At 40.4% G+C, this 20236-nt stretch overlaps 1 protein-coding gene across 1 annotated transcript in view; it reads left to right on the top strand.

Annotated features, from left to right (window-relative positions):
* Positions 1–4962: 4962 nt before the first annotated feature.
* LOC103517323 (A disintegrin and metalloproteinase with thrombospondin motifs 20-like) overlaps positions 4963–20236 on the top strand; it is a 42722-nt gene continuing 27448 nt past the window's right edge. The window contains exons 1-4 of the mRNA XM_026829457.1: positions 4963–5031; positions 11233–11374; positions 15766–16253; positions 18215–18435. Of these exons, the coding sequence (XP_026685258.1) occupies positions 4963–5031; positions 11233–11374; positions 15766–16253; positions 18215–18435 (920 nt within the window). The remainder of the gene's footprint in view (positions 5032–11232; positions 11375–15765; positions 16254–18214; positions 18436–20236) is intronic.

Below are 20236 nucleotides of genomic sequence, written 5' to 3'. Positions count from 1 at the left end.
CGTGATGATCTTGTCCAGCATTAACAAATCCTTGCATCCACTTGCTCCCTCTAAACAGCCTCTTTGTTCCATGGGTAGAATGTTATCATCTATCAGATGTTTGTACATTTTTGATTTCACAATGGATGTTAATAGTTTGTATAGGACAAGCAAGCAAGTGATTGGACGATAATTTTTCACGTCACCAGTATTTTCATTCTTTGGAATTAAAAAAGTAGGTATTTCCAACTGTCATCCAAAAAGGTGTTGTATCTGGATTTTCCAAGAACATATTAAATTCTTTCAAGATGATTTCATGACACGCATGGAGTTTTTTGATCCAGACCCTCCAAAATAAGTGCCATATTGCCATGTTTTTTAGTGCCATATTTTGGAGAAAAAAATAATAAAAAATAAGTGCCATACTCTGAACTTCTCTGGTTATAATCTTCGAGGTATTGTTAGATGTTCGAAAACTATTAAAGAGCTACACATTATTTATTTTAAACACCTTCAAACTGCCTGTAATAGTTCAGGTGGGTCTGTTAATTTCCGGAGCTCTAATGTTCTTAATTGCCCATTAGTAAATCATCAGTTTATGTTAAGATGGATTTTGATCGAACGAAATGAGTTTCAAGTTTTACCTCGATTATTTTGCATCTCCATACATAGTTTGTCTAATAGTCTAATTGTTCCTCGATAACATGTTTTGATTTTGAATTGTTTGGCTGCGGGACTTTAAACGGAGAGTAGACCTGCTTAGTCTGGGCCTAAAAAGGGAGGATACCAGCCTGAAATTTCCCTTGCTAAAGAAGTAGCAAAGGTTGAGTGCGAAGGGCATCCACTCGTAAAATTTTGTAGACAAAACCAAATGTCAGCCCAAAGCAATCACCCTTAGCTAGTGCTGATTGAGAGGCTGACGAAAAACACCGACCCCGTCTGAACACGGGAAAAGGCGAAGAAGAACTGACTTCCTAAAATTGAAAAAAAAAAGCGAAGAAGAAGAAAGTCTGAGCCACTGTTTATTCTCTCACCGTCCTTGACATGTCATCAGTAATGCGTTTGAAGCGTTTGCTGAAACCGGTGTGTCCGACCGTCAGCAATTTCCTGAGCTCTCGGCCATGAGCTCAAAATGAGGCCGCCAAAAAATCTCGGTGCTGTTTATGAGCTGCAAGATTTTATGATCCTCACCGTGTGTAATTTATGACCTGAGATGTTAACCCTTGAGTGCCTGGTGGGCCGGAAGACAGGATCTGTATCTGCTAGAAAACTGGATCGGTAGCTCAAAATTTGTATTTGTACCTATTCCCCTCGTATAAGCTTAACTCATCCCATTGGGGCCGTGGCCTCTACACCGAAGCCTCAGAGTGGGCTTTTTGTGTTTGTTGTATTACCCTAGTGACATTTAGTCAGTGGGAAAATCTGCAATGTCATCTCCCATGGCGTAGTGGTCACTGCGCTTGCCTTGCACGGGGGAGACCCGGGTTCGATTCTTGGCGGGGTCAAGAAATTTGTATCATCCAAATGATTGATTCCATGACTGGCTGTTGCGGGGCCCACTCAGCCTCGTGAGGAAAATGAGTAGCTATGACATATAAATGCGCATAGCGACCGGTGCCAGCATGGTAGGTAAACAATTTAGGAGAAAGCTAGCCGTTAAGAAAACGAACCTTATGCCGACCGTCTCGTCTGACAGACTAAGGTTTCACAGACCGGAGTGTGTCATAGCGTCTTAACATGTGTGGCGAAAAAAGCTCGAGACCCAGGTCTGTGAGAAGAGAGAATGCATGTGTGACACGGGAATTAGGATCTTTGTTGAGTTTGTATCCATAGGTGGTGGAGTTCAATATGTTGCTGAGTGGATTCAAAGTTTCAAACATAAACAGAACCATAATGCACTGAACAGCTGAACACATCTCCCTGGTATATGCCTCGTTTGAATGTCAGTTTTTCAGATTGCACATTGTTACTTCCTGATTATCTTCTTTCTCAAAAGACATCAAGGGCTGACCTCCCCTCCTGTCATCGTACTTTGACTAGACCTCCGAGGCCGAGTGGGTATCACACTAGGCTTCCACTTGGGAGGACCCGGGTTCGATTTCCGACGGGGTCGGAGTTTTTTCTTTTGGAGTTCGGGGTGCACTCAGCCTCGTGAAGGCAATTGAGAAGCTACGTTAATCGAGTAGCGACCAGTGGCGGCATTGTCCTCACGAGACAGAGCACCCCAAAGGTGTCGGGCACCAGTTTAGATACTTACCACGCTTAGTGTAGATTGAAAATAAGCTCTATGACTTATTGTGTTCTGCTCCTTTGTCCAATACAAACACGGAGTAAAGGGACTTTTCAGTCTCATTCTGGCAGTATAAACAGGGTATATTCTATTCCATTTACATACATATTTACAATAGATTTTCCTCGAGAGGTTAAGAGTAATTTTAGCGGTACGTATTGATTTATCGCTGACACTAGTGATTAATGCTGGGGAAATTCACATACAGACGGTAATAGCCTAACGCTAACCGAACGTCTACACTCTACACATCTGCTCAATCTGATTTCGAGCGATATTGTCTGACTGTAGACCTGGGTTGGGACGCTGCTTCACACCAACATAACGTCAACATAAGGCCAGCCACTCACTATCAGGTAGACCTGACAGGTTACAGCTGATCAGGTCTTCCTGATAGCTGATGAGCACACACACTATTAGGTAGACCTGACAGTTACGGTTGAAAAGGTCCGCCCATCATAACTGACACCTGATGAGCACACACACTATTGGGTAGACCTGACAGGCGGATCTGATCAGGTGTACCTGTGAGGTCCGCCTGATAGTGAGTGGCTGGCCTAACACTGTAGACCTGGTCCTTAATGTCTTAATGGCACAGTCCCATTACCAGAGTACCCATTATCCTATTAATCACTCATAAAATTTACTATACAAATTACCCCAGCGTGATACTGTGCACTTCATTATGATTACTGGTGCAATTTGAACACCGCTCACGGCCAAGGACAACAGAGTGCTGAAAGCTGAGACAGTTATGTTCTCGAGACATGCCATAGTATTTCTATAGAATGTCCATAGTGGTGAGTTATGACTTCATTCCGGAGTGATGTATGAGACAGCGGCTAGGTGCACAGAAAGCGCCCAGGAGCAACATACATATGTAAACTAGAAATCACATAAACAAACCGGGAGCGAAGTAACTAGACAATCCATAAAGCAAAGCTATAGCTATAAAGCAAAGCTATGAAGGAGGGTAATAATTCTGATAGAGCAAAGCTTGGCAGCTGGCAGGCAGGAGATGTAATAAAGCAAGCGGAGAAGTGGGCAGACAAGAGCTTTGCTTTGATTGAGACTAGGGATGGGCGATATTTATAAAAATATCGATATTTCCGATATCGATATATCGAAAGTAAAATATCGATATATCGAAACCAAAATATCGATATATATCGCCCATCCCTAATTGAGACTAGGATTTCCGGATTCTTTGGACTGGCGAAGAAAAACTTTGAACTTGAAAAAAATAAAGGAATTTTTCATTGTTTTAATGTTAAGCATACTTAAATTATTGGCACAAACGTCGTTCCTCGGTTAATAGACCTATGGTGGATTTCACCAACCTTCTTTCCAGCCTCAAACAGCCCGTTAGCTTAACAGCCCTGTTAAGCCAATACAAATTAAATGGAACCTAACTGGCTGTTAGCTTAACAGGAGTTCGATATTTATAAAAATATCGATATTTCCGATATCGATATATCGAAAGTAAAATATCGATATATCGAAACCAAAATATCGATATATATCGTCCATCCCTAATTGAGACTAGGATTTCCGGATTCTTTGGACTGGCGAAGAAAAACTTTGAACTTAAAAAAAATAAAGGAGTTTTTCATTGTGTTAATGTTAAGCATACTTAAATTATTGGCACAAACGTCGTTCCTCGGTTAATAGACCTATGGTGGATTTCACCAACCTTCTTCCCAGCCTCAAACAGCCCGTTAGCTTAACAGCCCTGTTAAGCCAATGCAAATAAAATGGAACTTAACTGTCTGTTAGCTTAACAGGAGTTCTAAGGACTGAATAAATATTGGTGAAATCCAACACTAGATTAATTCATAACATAACATAACTTAAATTCCCAACAACCAACAAATCCGAAGTACACCGCTCTGCGCTAAGTTAGCGCTAAATGCTTAGTGATTACGTGATCCCATCACTGAAATTGGCACTTGAAAACAATATGTACCTAGTAACAGTGGTTCATTGTAGAAATCCACTAAGAAAAAGATTACATATCTATGGAAGCCCCAAAGTCCTGCCTGATCCAGCCTGAGAACCCCAGTTTACATACTCACGAATTACCGAATTGCCAATATCCTAAAATCCACATCTCGGCTGTACATTAAAAAAAAAAAAAAAACCGATGCTATGTTTTTGCATACCTACCTACCTCTTGTCAAGATCCCATATCCCATTATCTTCTCAACATCACGACACAGCAGAACCTCATTAGAATAACAATAGGAAATTATAATCTTCCAGCCTCCAAAACAAGCGAGCCAAGTACCACCTTGGCAATAATTACCATTGATATCTAATATTTAGGTGAGGCTGTCCTCATCTGGGGACTTTTCTATAGTTGAATATAAGAAAGAAAAGATTGTTCTAGGACTCTGGAACTGGAAGCTACAAAGCAGTGTCCACACATAGTTGACGACCGTCGATCGACGAGGAGAAACTATGTTTTCGAGGCAGTGTGGACACAGCTTAAGAAAGAATAATATAGTTAAAGCCAACAAAGACTATGTTTCTAAATTGTGTGAAAATAAAAAACGCTGAAATTCTGTTTCGTGTTAATATAGGCCGGGCGGCGCTTCGAACTCTTGACGTTCGCGCGCCTCCCGGCACGCTTGATATTTCTTTGCTTCACGTGTCTTATTCATTCTTTCTTTAACAAGACTATAGAGTCGCCTATGGATGGAGATAGTGACAAGTCCAAAGTGTCTAGACAGACTAGACTTCCAGACTATCAACATGACCATGTGATTCATCTTATCACTCTACGGAAATCTCATCCATTCGTTTCTTATCAGTGCGTCTCTTGTTATACCAATAGAAGAGAATCCTTATCAGAGTTATCAGCGCACTGAAAAAATCTACCGTTAAGCTGTGTCCACACACAGTCGAAGCCGTCGATCGACGAGGTGAAGAGGTGAATGTACATATTATGTTGTCGAGACAGTATTCGGTTTCAGTCGACGTTGATCGACAGTGTGGACACAGCTTTAAACCTTGTTTGAAAATGTCCTAGAATTCCTTGGGATTCACAGAGTGTGCTTGAAAAGTTCGATCCCTAATCAAGGCTAACCGCTAACCTTCTAGGTTAGGAAAAATTTCTAAACTCATTTTGTGGCCCCGGGTGTAAATTAAAAAAAAAAAAAAACTCCCCTCCGGTGGAGTCCCTAATATGCAATCATGCAGCTATTTATTATTTCATTTATGTACCTACTTATATTTATTTATCATCCATTTTATTTACTAACCTATTTATTTATAATTTATTATTATTTTTTGTCAATGCAATTTAGAAATTACCTACCTTTGATCGAAGATTTTTTATATATATTTAAAATTGAAGTGACACTAGAGGGCATACGAGTAGGTGTATCTTTAGATTTGTTCTTTCCCAAAATTTTACCTGGTTTAAAAATCTTGCCTTACAAGGCAAGATTTTACCATTACCAACACATGCTAAATGTAAAATAAAATCTTGCCTATGTAGGGCAAGATGACCAGGACAACAGTTTAACACTCGGTTTAAGGTTTAAATTTTATCCAAGAGTCAAGCTCGGATTATTTATGGTTCTAAAAAAGATTCAGCAATTGTTGTACCTACTCCGATGTCAAATCGATATACTGACTGAATACTGAATTTATTTATATTGCAAAACAAAATACGCACTGAAAATTTAATCTCCAATGCTTTGCTTTGTCATATGAAACGAGCTGGGTCCGTCCCTCCGGGAATTTTTGTGCATATGGTCGCACTTCGCGCTCAATTGTTTACGGTCGCGCTTCGCGCTCCCGGGGCTTCGTGGGGTTGAGTATAGGGTCGCGCTTTGCGCTCCCTTGTTTACGGTCGCGCTGCGCGCTCCCGGGGCTTCGCGGTTATGCATGCGGTCGCGCTTCGCCCTCCCTATCACTACCTAATATAATTTCATGTAATGATTTAAAATCAAGACTAGAGCCCGTTCTCCCTTTATTCCTTTTAATGTTTCCTAATAACTACCAATATAATGTTTAAGTCACCTATCCACATTACTTAACATAGGAAGCAAAATACAAAATTTGTCGGAAATGTCTGAAGTGTTGGAAGTGTATGATCAGTCTGCGCGCTGCTTAAGACCTTAGCCGTCACAATTCCCTCTACCAAACCTAAAAAATGTAGGTAAAAGTATGCTTCTTGAAATTCCATGTATGCTTGGATTGCTTGGTATTCTCCGGAAGACAAATGTGCCAGGGTGTGAAGTAGGAAACTCTTCAATCATACCCCTATGATGCATGTTATGTACCGAGTGCCAGCCCTGAATATGGAACCTACCAACCATTGCGGTGTCGGTAAGTACAGGGATGTGAGTCAGATTCCAACTATCTAATCCTTAATCCTAACTATACCAGCCCTGAACATGGAACCTACACCAACCATTGTGGTCTCGCTAAGTAAGGCCAGCCACACACTATCAGGTAGAACTGACAGGCGGACCTTTTCAGACGTACCTGTCAAGCCTACCTGATAGTAAAGAAAGAGAGTTTTAATAAAGGGAACTGTAACTTCGAAGGTCTTATCGTCTCGAAAGTGAAAAGAGGAGGAGGACACGAGAGGAGGAAGCCAGCCATTCCGAGGTTCGTTCTCACTACTCGGCTGGCGGGTATACCTAAAAAACTGATTTTGCCAATATTCCTTATTGCCAATCAGTTAAGTTTTATGATCCCGAAAGTGGTTTTTCCTGTACTACTGGAAAATGGTACGACTTTTCCGAAATTTTCTTTCGCCAAACGATGTAAACCGCCGTTTTGCAGATTGCCTTATGGTCAGTCAGCTAATTTTCGCACTCCTTATGGCCAATCAGTTGAATTTTGTGTAATCAGTTTTTTAGGTATTCCCTCGGCTGGCTTTCTCCTATCCTGTCTTCCTTCTTTCTTCGCTTTCGGGACGATAAGACCTTAGCCGTTACAATTCCCTCTGTCAAACCTAAAAAAAATGTGCCTATCCTGTCTTCCTTCTTTCTTCGCTTTCGGGACGATAAGACCTTAGCCGTTACAATTCCCTCTGTCAAACCTAAAAAAAATGTAGGCAAAAGTATGCTTCTTGAAATTCCATGTATGCTTGGATTGCTTGGTATTCTTCGGAAGACAAATGTGCCAGGGTGTGAAGTAGGAAACTCTTCTAGCGCTGAGTAATGAGAAGTTATTACTGATCCATTGAGCACATTAGGGCTTGCATGCGAATAATGCAAGCTATGTAAGCCAATGGAAGATACTAATACTCGTATAAGCCATTAACCTTGCGAGAAACACGAGGGATTGCATGTACACACTTTATCGACGTTTGAGAAACAACACTGCTTACCAATGAGATTCTCCTGGAAGTCCGACCCATCAGGATAAAATCCGCCCCGGGCGGTAATCGAACCCGCGGCCTAGCGCTTACAAGGCAGACGCACTACCAACTAGGCTGGCTGTATGCCGCTTTACCTGTTTTTCAAATAGTAGCCCAAGTTCTCTGTATACGCCACGCTCACAATCAAACTCACATCCTAGACACATGTTCCTAGCTCCTAGTACTGAATGAATCATGAGTCCAATTCTGACTCGAAAAACAATGATTTATTCAGACTTTTGAAGTAGTCCCAACCTAGAAGTAGTGAAGTTTGCTTAACAGTATGCCGCTTTACCTATTTGTTTTTCAAATAGTAGCCCAAGTTCTCTGTATACGCCACGCTCAATCAAACTCACATCCTAGACACATGTTCCTAGCTCCTAGTACTGAATGAATCATGGGTCCAGTGGCCAATTTTATGAATGAAAATCGATAGCGCCATTTGTATCATGGAACGTGCAAATCTCGTTAGACTGCCCGTTGCCCATATGTGAGGTGATGACAGATAGAGCACACACGCTGATAATTTGATTGTAAGAAGCGGGCTAATTTCCGAAGCAATGAGTGAATGACGGAGGTTTTTCGGCGTAATCTCAGATTACAACGAATAGTGGCGTAGCTAACAGATGTAGGTAGGTAATGGAAACCATTTAATTCATACAGGAATGATCTTTAACGACAAATGGTATACGTAGTGCGGTCCATAAGTTTCCGTCCACAACCAAAAGGCAGCGGGCTAATTTCCGAAGCAATGAGTGAATGACGGAGGTTTTTCGGCGTAATCTCAGATTACAACGAATAGTGGCGTAGCTAACAGATAGGTATAGGTAGGTAATGTTTAATTCATACAGGAATGATCTTTAACGACAAATGGTACGTAGTGCGGTCCATAAGTTTCCGGCCACAACCAAAAGGCGTGTTAAAGTGAAAAATCCAGCAATAGTTACTAAGAGACAATGTTTTATTGTAGAGGGCTTAAACTATTTCTAGAAATTTCCACTCTTTCACAGTAGTCTTTACAAGAACAAGCGTGAGCGTATTCCACAAATGTAAAGGAAAGTCGTGTGATGTTCACACCAGATTTTTAGACCTGAAATTGCGCGAGATTCCTCAGAGAGAAGAAAGAATCTTTTTGACAAAGAGCCCAATTGTTCTTGCTTTTTCGCTGTCAGTGCTTTCACTCGTGACCGAGATTAAACTCAATTCCTACCTGGGAGGGAGGTCTGTGTCATAGCATTTCATGACTTTGCCTCATAGTATGTTCTTATCAGATGCGAACGAGAAAAAATGGCATTTAATTAGGAGCTGAATCAATACAAAAATATTGATTAACAACATAGTGATTATTTATTTCATAGTCTACCTGGGGGACTTTTCACAGGGAGTATACCAGCCTGAAATTTCCCTTGCTAAAGAAAAAGCACAAAGGTTGAGTGCGAAGGGCATCCATTCGTAAATTTTTGTATCCAAAACCAAAGTTAGCCCAAAGCAATTACCTAGCTAGGGCTGATTGAGAGGCTGTCGAGAAACGCCGACCCCGTCTGTACACGGGAAAAGGCGAAGAAGAAAGCAGTGCTGATTTATACTGCTCGAAAATAATTAAAAAGTCCCTTTACTCCAGCAGTAGGCTGCTACAGTTACTGCTAATATTAGGGTCAAATTAATTGGACGAAATTCCATACCTCGGCCTGGATTGAACCCACGTCCTCCTCATTACCAGGCGAGCGTCTTGACCACTACCACCGACGCGACGGTTCATAATTAAAAAGAAATCAGATCGAGGGGTTAACAACTATCAATGTAAACGCCAAATTCGTCGAATTCAAATCGATATAAGAAAAACTCTATAAAGATATCTTGTGCGAGTTATCATGTGAGTCATTAACACAGCAATCATTTTCCCGTAGAGTTTTCTTAGAAAAAAAAACAACATCAATATCTGCAATTGCAATTCCCATTCATACTTCCAACAATATCTCCCATCCCATTCATAATAATCATAATCGTATTTCTAAACTTCATTCATACCTATCTTCCCTGATATCTTCCGATATACTTTTTTTGATATCTTCATTCAGAGCTTATCTGGTCATTGTTCACAAAGAGGATATCTTCCGATATACTTTTTTTGATATCTTCATTCAGAGCTTATCTGGTCATTGTTCACATACAAAGTCTATTTCTTCAATGATTCAAGTACTCTTTGTCTCCGATCTCCCGCAGATTTCCCATTATGTTCTATAGATACGTCAACTCGGGATAAAGATACCGGCTACTCTATTGTGCTTTGAGTAGTTTCCAAGAGGTTTGATGGAGGGAACTGTTTTGGTGATGAGTAATCTTCCATCAACGTCAGCCTCAAGCTACCGATTTGAAAGACTTTGGGATAAAACAATGCCTGCGAAGTCTCAATGGATGATTGAGATATCAAATCATATTCCCTTAATTATTAAACCAGAGTTTTATATGGTCCAAATGAAGGTCCATGCCAAATTTGGTGCTTTCCTGACGAAATGCAGCTTTTTTGACGTTGGGCCACCCACTATTATCCTATTAATCACCCATAAAATTTACTATACAAATTACTTCAGCGTGATTATGATTACTGGTGCAATTTGAACACCGCTCACGGCCAAGGACAACAGAGTGCTGAAAGCTGAGACAATTAAACTATCGATAGTTATCGATAGTTTTTTTGAAAAATATCGATAACTATCGATGGCGCCGACTATCGATAGTTCTCCTCCTCTACTGCGAAGTCTCAATGGATGATTGAGATATCAAATCATATTCCCTTAATTATTAAACCAGAGACTTCATTAGTCTTCAATTAAATCATAGACTATTCATATTGGGAAATTCTCAGAATAATTCCTGATGTTCAATACTAATTATTCTTGATGTTTAGAAATTAAATGCTGAAGAATCTGCTGTCAGGAAGGCCATTGTTGAATTGATTTCTGTTATTGTTTTCGTAGAAGTTCTGATCAAGTATATGCAATGTTTTGTTGGGGAGATCAAATCATGTCTCTTCCTTCTGAATCATTGTTTTAATTGTGTTTGCTTTTATCCTGATTTCTGAGATCCTCTTTCAGTTCTCATGATCAAATTATCAAGTAATAAGTAGAGCTATCAAGTTATCTCGTTTTGATCGATTCTACAGTGACTTCAAAAAGCGTCTATGCACCAGGACTGTATTTGGGGAGGACGAAAAGGGTCCTCCTCGGGCATTGTTTTGCCTCTTCCCCTTCGATCATGAGAAAAATACCTAATATTAACTATTCATTTTTTAGGGGTTTGAAAGTTGGTTTCTATTGGCTGAACTTCCTTTCTGCTTGATGCTGTGCAGTTGATTCTGGCCAACTAACTGGACTGGTGTTACTGGAAGCGCCGCTCTCGCGTTGGCCTACCTACTGACCTCACGCACGAATTTTTCTTCGTCTTTGTTACAATTTTTCCGAATTTTTCTTCATTTTCAATGCGAACATGCTAATTCATTTACACAATATGCTTCACGAAAATTTCGTGAGGAAGAAAATTATTATCCTAACGGAAACACCTCCATCTATTTTTTTGATTTCAGCGCGGACACATCAAAACATCGCGAGGCAGTTACTTCATCTATCCAAATGAGACAACCAGCAATGACAATCATACCCCTATGATGCATGTTATGTACCGAGTGCCAGCCCTGAATATGGAACCTACCAACCATTGCGGTGTCGGTAAGTACAGGCTACCAAGTCAGATGCCAACTATCTAATCACTAATCCTAACTATACCAGCCCTGAACATGGAACCTACCAACCATTGTGGTCTTGGTAAGTAAGGCCAGCCACACACTATCAGGTAGAACTGACAGGCGGACCTTTTCAGCCGTACCTGTCAAGCCTACCTGATAGTAAGTAAAGAAAGAGAGTTTAAATAGAGGGAACTGTAACCACGAAGGTCTTATCGTCTCGAAAGTGAAAAGACGAGGAGGACACGAGAGGAGGAAGCCAGCCATTCCGAGGTTCGGTCTCACTACTCGGCTGGCTTTCTCCTATCCTGTCTTCCTTCTTTCTTCGCTTTCGAGACGATAAAGCAGCGCGCAGACTGATCAATCTGATCATACACTTCCAACACTTCAGACATTTCCGACAAATTTTGTATTTTGCTTCCTATGTTAAGTAATGGTTGTCCGCACACCTATCCGTATCAGACATTTCCAACACTTCCGACATACTACCATTACTTAACATAGGAAGCAAAATACAAAATTTGTCGGAAATGTCTGAAGTGTTGGAAGTGTATGATCAGATTGATCAGTCTGCGCGCTGCTTTATCGTCTCGAAAGCGAAGAAAGAAGGAAGACAGGATAGGAGAAAGCCAGCCGAGTAGTGAGACCGAACCTCGGAATGGCTGGCTTCCTCCTCTCGTGTCCTCCTCGTCTTTTCACTTTCGAGACGATAAGACCTTCGTGGTTACAGTTCCCTCTATTTAAACTCTCTTTCTTTACTTACTATCAGGTAGGCTTGACAGGTACGGCTGAAAAGGTCCGCCTGTCAGTTCTACCTGATAGTGTGTGGCTGGCCTTACTCAGGCCGTGGTTATGAACAGGGCCATCGTAGGACATCGTCGGACTTTTTGCGTGTAAAGTTGGCGGGAAATTCGAATTTTTGATTTTTTTTCCGCAACTTGTACAATCTGAATTCATTTTTTACTTTTTATCTTTAGTTTGCACGTTTATATTATACTTTTCATTTATATTAGTTATTAAAAACAAGCAAATTACAAAGCAAACAAAAATAAATATAAAATGAATTTTAAAAATTGCCGCCGGGACAGCTATCTCACGTCTTCCGAGCTCATCCTAGCCCGTTACATAAACACACCGAGAAAGAAAAGATTGTTCTAGGACTCTGGAAGCTACAAAGCTGTGTCCACACATAGTTGACGGCCGTCGATCGACGAGGAGAAACTATGTTTTCGAGGCAGTATGGACGGATCAGTCGACTGTGGACACAGCTTGAGAAAGAATAATATAGTTGATGCCAACAAAGACTATGTTTCTAAATTGTGTAAAAATAAAATATTTCTTTGCTTCACGTGTCTTATTCATTCTTTCTTTAACAAGACTATAGAGTCGCCTATGGATGAAGATAGTGACAAGTCTAAAGTGTCTAGAGTGTCTAGACAGACTTGACTTCCAGACTATCAACATGACCATGTGATTCATCTTATCACTCTACGGAAATCTCATCCATTCGTTTCTTGTCAGTGCATCTCTTGTTATACCAATAGAAGAGAATCCTTATCAGAGTTATCAGCGCACTGAAAAAATCTACCGTTAAGCTGTGCCCACACACAGTCAAAGCCGTCGATCGTCGAGGTGAAGAGGTGAATCTACATATTATCTTGTCGAGACAGTATTCGGTTTCAGTCGACGTTGATCGAAAGTGTGGACATAGCCTAAACCTTGTTTGATCAGTGCGTCTCTTGTTATACCAATAGAAGAGAATCCTTATCAGAGTTATCAGCGCACTGAAAAAATCTACCGTTAAGCTGTGCCCAGACACAGTCAAAGCCGTCGATCGACGAGGTGAAGAGGTGAATCTACATATTATGTTGTCGAGACGGTATTCGGTTTCAGTCGACGTTGATCGACAGTGTGGAGACAGCTTAAACCTTGTTTGAAAAATGTCCTAGAATTCCTTGGTATTCACAGAGTGTGCTTGAAAAGTTCGATCCCTAATCAAGGCTAACCGCTAACCTTCTAGGTTAGGAAAAATTTCCAAGGGACTTTGTCCTATGCGAGCAGTATAAATAAGCACTATTATTATTATTATTATTATTATTATTATTATTATTATTATTATTATTACCAAAGCAGTAAGCTACTACTCTTGCAAAGTTATTGCCATCGCGGCACACTTTCCAATACTCCATCTAATCTTTCCGCGGATCTTTGTCTAAAAAAAAAAAGTTGCAGATTCTCGAAATAATGTTGAGGAATTTCTTACCTGGGCTGGGATTGAACCCATGCCCTCCTTTTTTTACGGAATTTTATCTGTGTTTAGCATTCTTTCGCACTTGAATACACCTCGATACATTTTATGACTTGACTTGGACTCGAACCACCAACCTCCAGATCTGAAGTCCACCGCGCTGACCACTGAGGTTGGTTCATCCTGTATGCAGTGTTGATCCTCTTGATTTTGAGATTATAAATCTGATAAATTGATAATATTTTCATCATGTTAAGATAAAATCAGGAGCTCATTTCAATAATCCCCATGCTAAAAACTGCCCTAATCGGGATTTGATCTGGGTAATAGAATCCATTTTAAACTAAATTAATAACCATTTTCATGTTGTGACCATTTTATTTTCTTAATACATCAGTCTGTTTATTATTAGGTATGTATTAAGTAAAATACATTTAATTTAGTAACTTTGTACTTCTGAATGATGGATTATCTTGATTTGCTTATATGGAGATTTAATCTATGCTTTATCTCGCCTTGGCACTTGTAAATTCTGCATTTGTAATTTTGCACTTGTAATTTCGTCAGATAAGAGATTAGACTGAACAAGAGATTCTATATAACTTGTACGACTGTTAGGGATCGGGTGCATTTTCTCATGATTAGACAAGGTGTGTCGGAATTTGTGAACTTGCTACTTGAATTCAGTCGGAATTCATGACCAAAAACAAAAGCAATGTCAGTACTGCCTTGTAGCTTGTAGCTATTGGCCGCGGATTCGATTTCCGCTCAGGGCGGATTTTATCCTAAACCGATGAGCTTTGTTCTTGGAACGGCTGGCTTTCTTCTATCTCCCTTCTCTCTTCGATTTCGGCAGTTACAGTTCCCTCTCTTCAACATATTGAGAAATGTCCAACCACAAGTAGAAATCCCAGCAACGCATTGCCCCAATATATTAGTGGACTAGAGGACATTCTTATAAAAGGAAATAGCCATGAAACCTGTACCAGATTACCAACCGCACTTGAACGTAAATAGTTCCTTGCACTCAAGATGCTAACAGAATAGTTTCAAACATCAAACATTATTTGGAGGCGAAATTCTAAGCGGGGTCCACACTTATGATAGAAATGTAGGACGATAATGTTGTATGACAAAATGTTTCCTAAATGTAGATGTGCTGGGAAACGGTACATTTCCAAGCGGCAAGTGTGGACCATGCTTAAAACGACATTAACTTTTATGACAACCTAAACTTGGGGGAAAAAACTTGAACTAGCTAACAAGGAGATAAAAACTAGTCTTCAGTATTTTAGGCAACCATCTTTGTGCATTTTTTAGAGGATAGACATATGTGTAGGTATAGAACATGTTCTCAGGCTTGAGAGATTTACAGATATCTTTGTTATTACTGTTTAATGCTTAAAAATTTAGGATAGGTAGCATATCAAATTAATAGTCCTGGACTTTAAAGGGCACTCATATTAGAGATTAATAGTATTCAGCCCATTCATTTCTGTTAGCTTTATCCATTTTTTAGTAGTTACAGTTAGTCATTTGTACATATATTTTTATCTTGTTATAGTCACTTATCTAGTTATAGTTCTTGGTCCGTTTATATTTAACCAACCTCAGTGGTATAGTGGTTAGCACGGTGGGCTTTGATTGAATCTGAAGTTTGGTAATTTGAGTTCAAGTCAAGTAGTCATGAAATTTAGCGGAGTGTATTAAGTGAACGACATTTGTGACCAGCAGTAATGCTTCACACAGTTAAAATTCCTTCCTCATTCATTTCTGTTAGCTTTATCCATTTTTTAGTAGTTACAGTTAGTCATTTGTACATATATTTTTATCTTGTTATAGTCACTTATCTTGTTATAGTTCTTGGTCCGTTTATATTTAACCAACCTCAGTGGTATAGTGGTTAGCACGGTGGGCTTTGAATCTGGAGTTTGGTAATTTGAGTTCAAGTCAAGTAGTCATGAAATTTAGTGGAGTGTATTAAGTGAACGACATTTGTGACCAGCAGTAATGCTTCACACAGTTAAAATTCCTTGGTCCGTTTATAAATAAAGACAGGCCCCTTAAACTCTACAGTACGGTCTTGCCACAACTCACTGGATTTATCCTGTCTTCGTCTATGCTTTCAGACTCTCACGACACGAATGATGCTTCGACCAATCTCCCCTATCCTAAAGCAGGCCCTGTAGAGGACACCGAACCTCTACAATACGTGGACACTGCAACCGATGCACTCCGATTAAAATTCCTTGGTCCGTTTATAAATAAAGACAGGCCCCTTAAACTCTACAGTACGGTCTTGCCACAACTCACTGGATTTATCCTGTCTTCGTCTATGCTTTCAGACTCTCACGACACGAATGATGCTTCGACCAATCTCCCCTATCCTAAAGCAGGCCCTGTAGAAGACACCGAACCTCTACAATACGTGGACACTGCAACCGATGCACTCCACTCTCACAAGCGAACGAGACGATCGTTAAAGTTCGGCAACGATCGGAGGAAACGGTCGCTAACACAGGAGTATTTTGTGGAGCTTATGATCGTGGCGGATCGGAAAATGGCGGACTATCACGGAGCAGAACTGCAGACCTATGTCCTGTCCCTCATGTCTATTGTGAGTGTGGGCACGGTTAACCCAGTGGTAACGCGCTTGTTTGCCGTGCACAAGGTCCCGGGTTCGAATCCCACCATCGACAAAAAAATTGCACTCGTTTTTCGAATGCGAATATTTCAACGGGTTACTTTCTGGTGTTCTCGTGTTGACCCAGCACCTAAATGGAAAGTATTGTGTCTCTTCTCACCAATCTGATGAGAGGCATACTACGGGATGGGCTACGACACAGACCACACGAGTCCAATGTAGCAGTTGTTTCATTGCTGTGAAACACTCTTTTTTTTAAATCTACATATACACAAAAGAATATTGAAAGCCACACTATATATCCCTTTACAACTAAATAGAAAAGAGAAGTATAAATCTATAAAAATAAAAGATTACTGAATTTTAATAATTTACATAAATATATTAGTGGACTAGAGGACATTCTTATAAAAGGAAATAGCCATGAAACCTGTACCAGATTACCAACCGCACTTGAACGTAAATAGTTCCTTGCACTCAAGATGCTAACAGAATAGTTTCAAACATCAAACATTATTTGGAGGCGAAATTCTAAGCGGGGTCCACACTTATGATAGAAATGTAGGACGATAATGTTGTATGACAAAATGTTTCCTAAATGTAGATGTGCTGGGAAACGGTACATTTCCAAGCGGCAAGTGTGGACCATGCTTAAAACGACATTAACTTTTATGACAACCTAAACTTGGGGGGAAAAAACTTGAACTAGCTAACAAGGAGATAAAAACTAGTCTTCAGTATTTTAGGCAACCATCTTTGTGCATTTTTTAGATTAGATTCAAGATCAGAGCTCATTTGTGTGAGAAAATGTGAAAAAAATCCCCCAAAAACCAATGTGCTGGGAAACGGTACATTTCCAAGCGGCAAGTGTGGACCATGCTTAAAACGACATTAACTTTTATGACAACCTAAACTTGGGGGAAAAAACTTGAACTAGCTAACAAGGAGATAAAAACTAGTCTTCAGTATTTTAGGCAACGATCTTTGTGCATTTTTTAGATTAGAGGATAGACATATGTGTAGGTATAGAACATGTTCTCAGGCTTGAGAGATTTACAGATATCTTTGTTATTACTGTTTAATGCTTAAAAATTTAGGATAGGTAGCATATCAAATTAATAGTCCTGGACTTTAAAGGACACTCATATTAGAGATTAATAGTTGCTAAAAACATAAATGAAACTCAAAATGTTGGTCGAGAGCGGAACATTTCTCTCCCGCAGTGCCTCAGTCTCTGCTTCCTGTGTATTTCTTATGGAACTTTAATTTTTACTCTATAAACCTCATGTCACTCATCCATTTAGTGGTCTTGCTCGGCGTAGCTTAACAAAAACGAACCGGAAAATAGCCTATAACCTTCACGGGAGTGCAAGCAATAAGTTGACAAAGTTTCATAGCAATCGGATGCGGTTTGGCCAGGCATAAAGTTCGAACACACACACACACACACACACACACACACGCACGCACACACACACACACACAAACACACACCCTTTAATTTGATATATAGGTCGACTAGGTTTGGATAAGTCCTTCTATGGGAACAGACAGAGTGACAGACAGACAGGTTGTTGTTGTTGTTGTTTTCAAATGCTCGGAGTTGACTATTAGGTCATTTTCCCTCGTGCATCCCAATACTTTGCTACCAAGTTGTCATTGTTTGAAAGGTCAGGACATATTAATAAATGTTCTGCGTTCATAATTGCTACTGGGTTGGTAATGCTACTCGCTTCCGTGGATTATCCTTAAAGCCACAAGTGCCCCCCGGGTGGTTCCAAATGAGTAGCTCAAACAGCATGATGCGTCCCAATGCAAAATTCTTATCCGGAGGTAAAATAGTCGGCCAATCGGATCTCCGGGTGCCGACTGCCTTGGGCACAGAATGCTACCTGGCTAAAAAATCTAAAAACAAATCTTGTTGCATCCCTCAGGTGTCTCTGATCTTCAAGGACGCCAGCATTGGCAACCCTGTCAGCATCGCTGTTGTCAAACTGTTCGTTCTGAACGATGTTGATCTCGTACCTCGCAAACCTGGAGAGAGGGGCATCTCGGCCAACGCCCTCCTCAAGAGATTCTGCACTTGGCAACAGCGCATGAACGATCCGGATGAGTCCAGTACGAATCATCACGACACGGCACTGCTTCTAACCAGGTAAGGAACATGGAAATGGGACTTGGGGCTCAACTCGTCTCCACCGTCAGAGACCCCTCGGTAGCGTAGTGGTCAAGACGCTCACCTGGTAAACAGGAGGGCGTGGGTTCGATTCCCAGCCGAGGCATGGAATTTTATCCTCATTTAGTTGACATTTTGACCACATAATAATGGAGCTCTAAGGGTTAGGTACAAGAGAACGCCTCCAGCGTTAACCTCGCCTAGTGGTTACCTTCCACTCAAGAGTCTAGTCCAGCAACAACATCGTGGAAAAATATTGGGATGCTCGTGGGAGAATGACCTAATGGCCAAGTTCCCGACATTTGAAAACAACAACATATGTATAATACAATCAAGACGGAAGCAAGAATAGAAAGAAATCATACATATGAAAACTGTTCCTAAAAAGTATCAATGGGTACTTGGGTTAACAAGAGGAAGATGTTTTTATTTTAAACTAGCTGAATTCCGTTGCTTCGCTCCGAAATTCCGGTGGTTCATCCCGAGGCATGGCCGAACTTGTAGAAAATAATAAAAAATACGGTTGCGCTGCGCGCTCCCTATTAGCTGCATAGTTATCAAACTAAAAACATAAATGAAACTCAAAATGTTGGTCGAGAGCGGAACATTTCTCTCCCGCAGTGCCTCAGTCTCTGCTTCCTGTGTATTTCTTATGGAACTTTAATTTTTACTCTATAAACCTCATGTCACTCATCCATTTAGTGGTCTTGCTCGGCGTAGCTTAACAAAAACGAACCGGAAAATAGCCTATAACCTTCACGGGAGTGCAAGCAATAAGTTGACAAAGTTTCATAGCAATCGGATGCGGTTTGGCCAGGCATAAAGTTCGAACACACACACACACAGTCACACACACACCATTAGATAAAAACATCAAGATGTATTTTACACCTAACCTCAAAATAAACTCAACATTTTGAGGTTAGGTGCTAATGAATTTTTGTTTACGTTTCTTTAACGTGTATTTTCCCATAAGAATTTTTTCGTGAACTTGAAGCTCAATTTATCCCGCATTTTTGGCAAAAAACTCACTTCCATCAACTTTTGCAAAGAATTTTATGCTTAAAATACCACAATATTGTATTTTGAATGAAAAGAAATCACACGCAGAATATGAAAATTGGGCTCTCAAAGCTCTTACCCGGCTTACCCCTTGTTTTTTCCAAAAATCTGGGATGAATTGAGCTCTAAGTTCACGATTAAAGAAATTTCTTATGGGAAAATACACTTTGAGAAACGTAAACAGAAATTCACTGGCACATAACCTGAAAATGTCAAAATCTTTACATCATGACGTCAGCCTAAAAAGGTCCATTATAAATCCCCTAATATATTACCTATTCCAGCTCCTCCATCTTCTTCTCCTCCTCCTCCTTTTTTTCTTCTTCCTCGACGTTTTTTCGTTGTTGTGCTCGGGGTAGTTGGTGCTACAAACATCCGTATTTTGTCGGTCCCTAGGTTCTCACTAAGAACTAAATCCTTATATAGAGTTGAATAGATCACAGGTGATGTCAAATTAAACCAGGCAAAAGGTGTACTAATAAAAATACTATCTACACCTATTGGAACATTGTATGGATAGTGACCTGGTTTGACCGACGTCCGTCTTCTCCTCCTCCTCATGAACATCCCATACCTGGGTATAATTCTCCTCCTCCTCTTAGTACTGCTTTCAGTATCGATCATCTCGTCCTCAGCACTGCTTTCAGTATCGATCATCTCGTCCTCAGCCAAGAGTCTATTATTATTATTATTACCCCTTGGATCTTATTTTAGCCCC

This window comes from Diaphorina citri, unplaced genomic scaffold (genome assembly GCF_000475195.1).
Source record: "Diaphorina citri unplaced genomic scaffold, Diaci psyllid genome assembly version 1.1 scaffold1811, whole genome shotgun sequence".
Taxonomy (NCBI): Eukaryota; Metazoa; Arthropoda; class Insecta; order Hemiptera; family Psyllidae; genus Diaphorina; species Diaphorina citri.
Note: the sequence above shows the minus strand (reverse complement) of the source record. Positions and strands in the feature narration are given on the sequence as shown.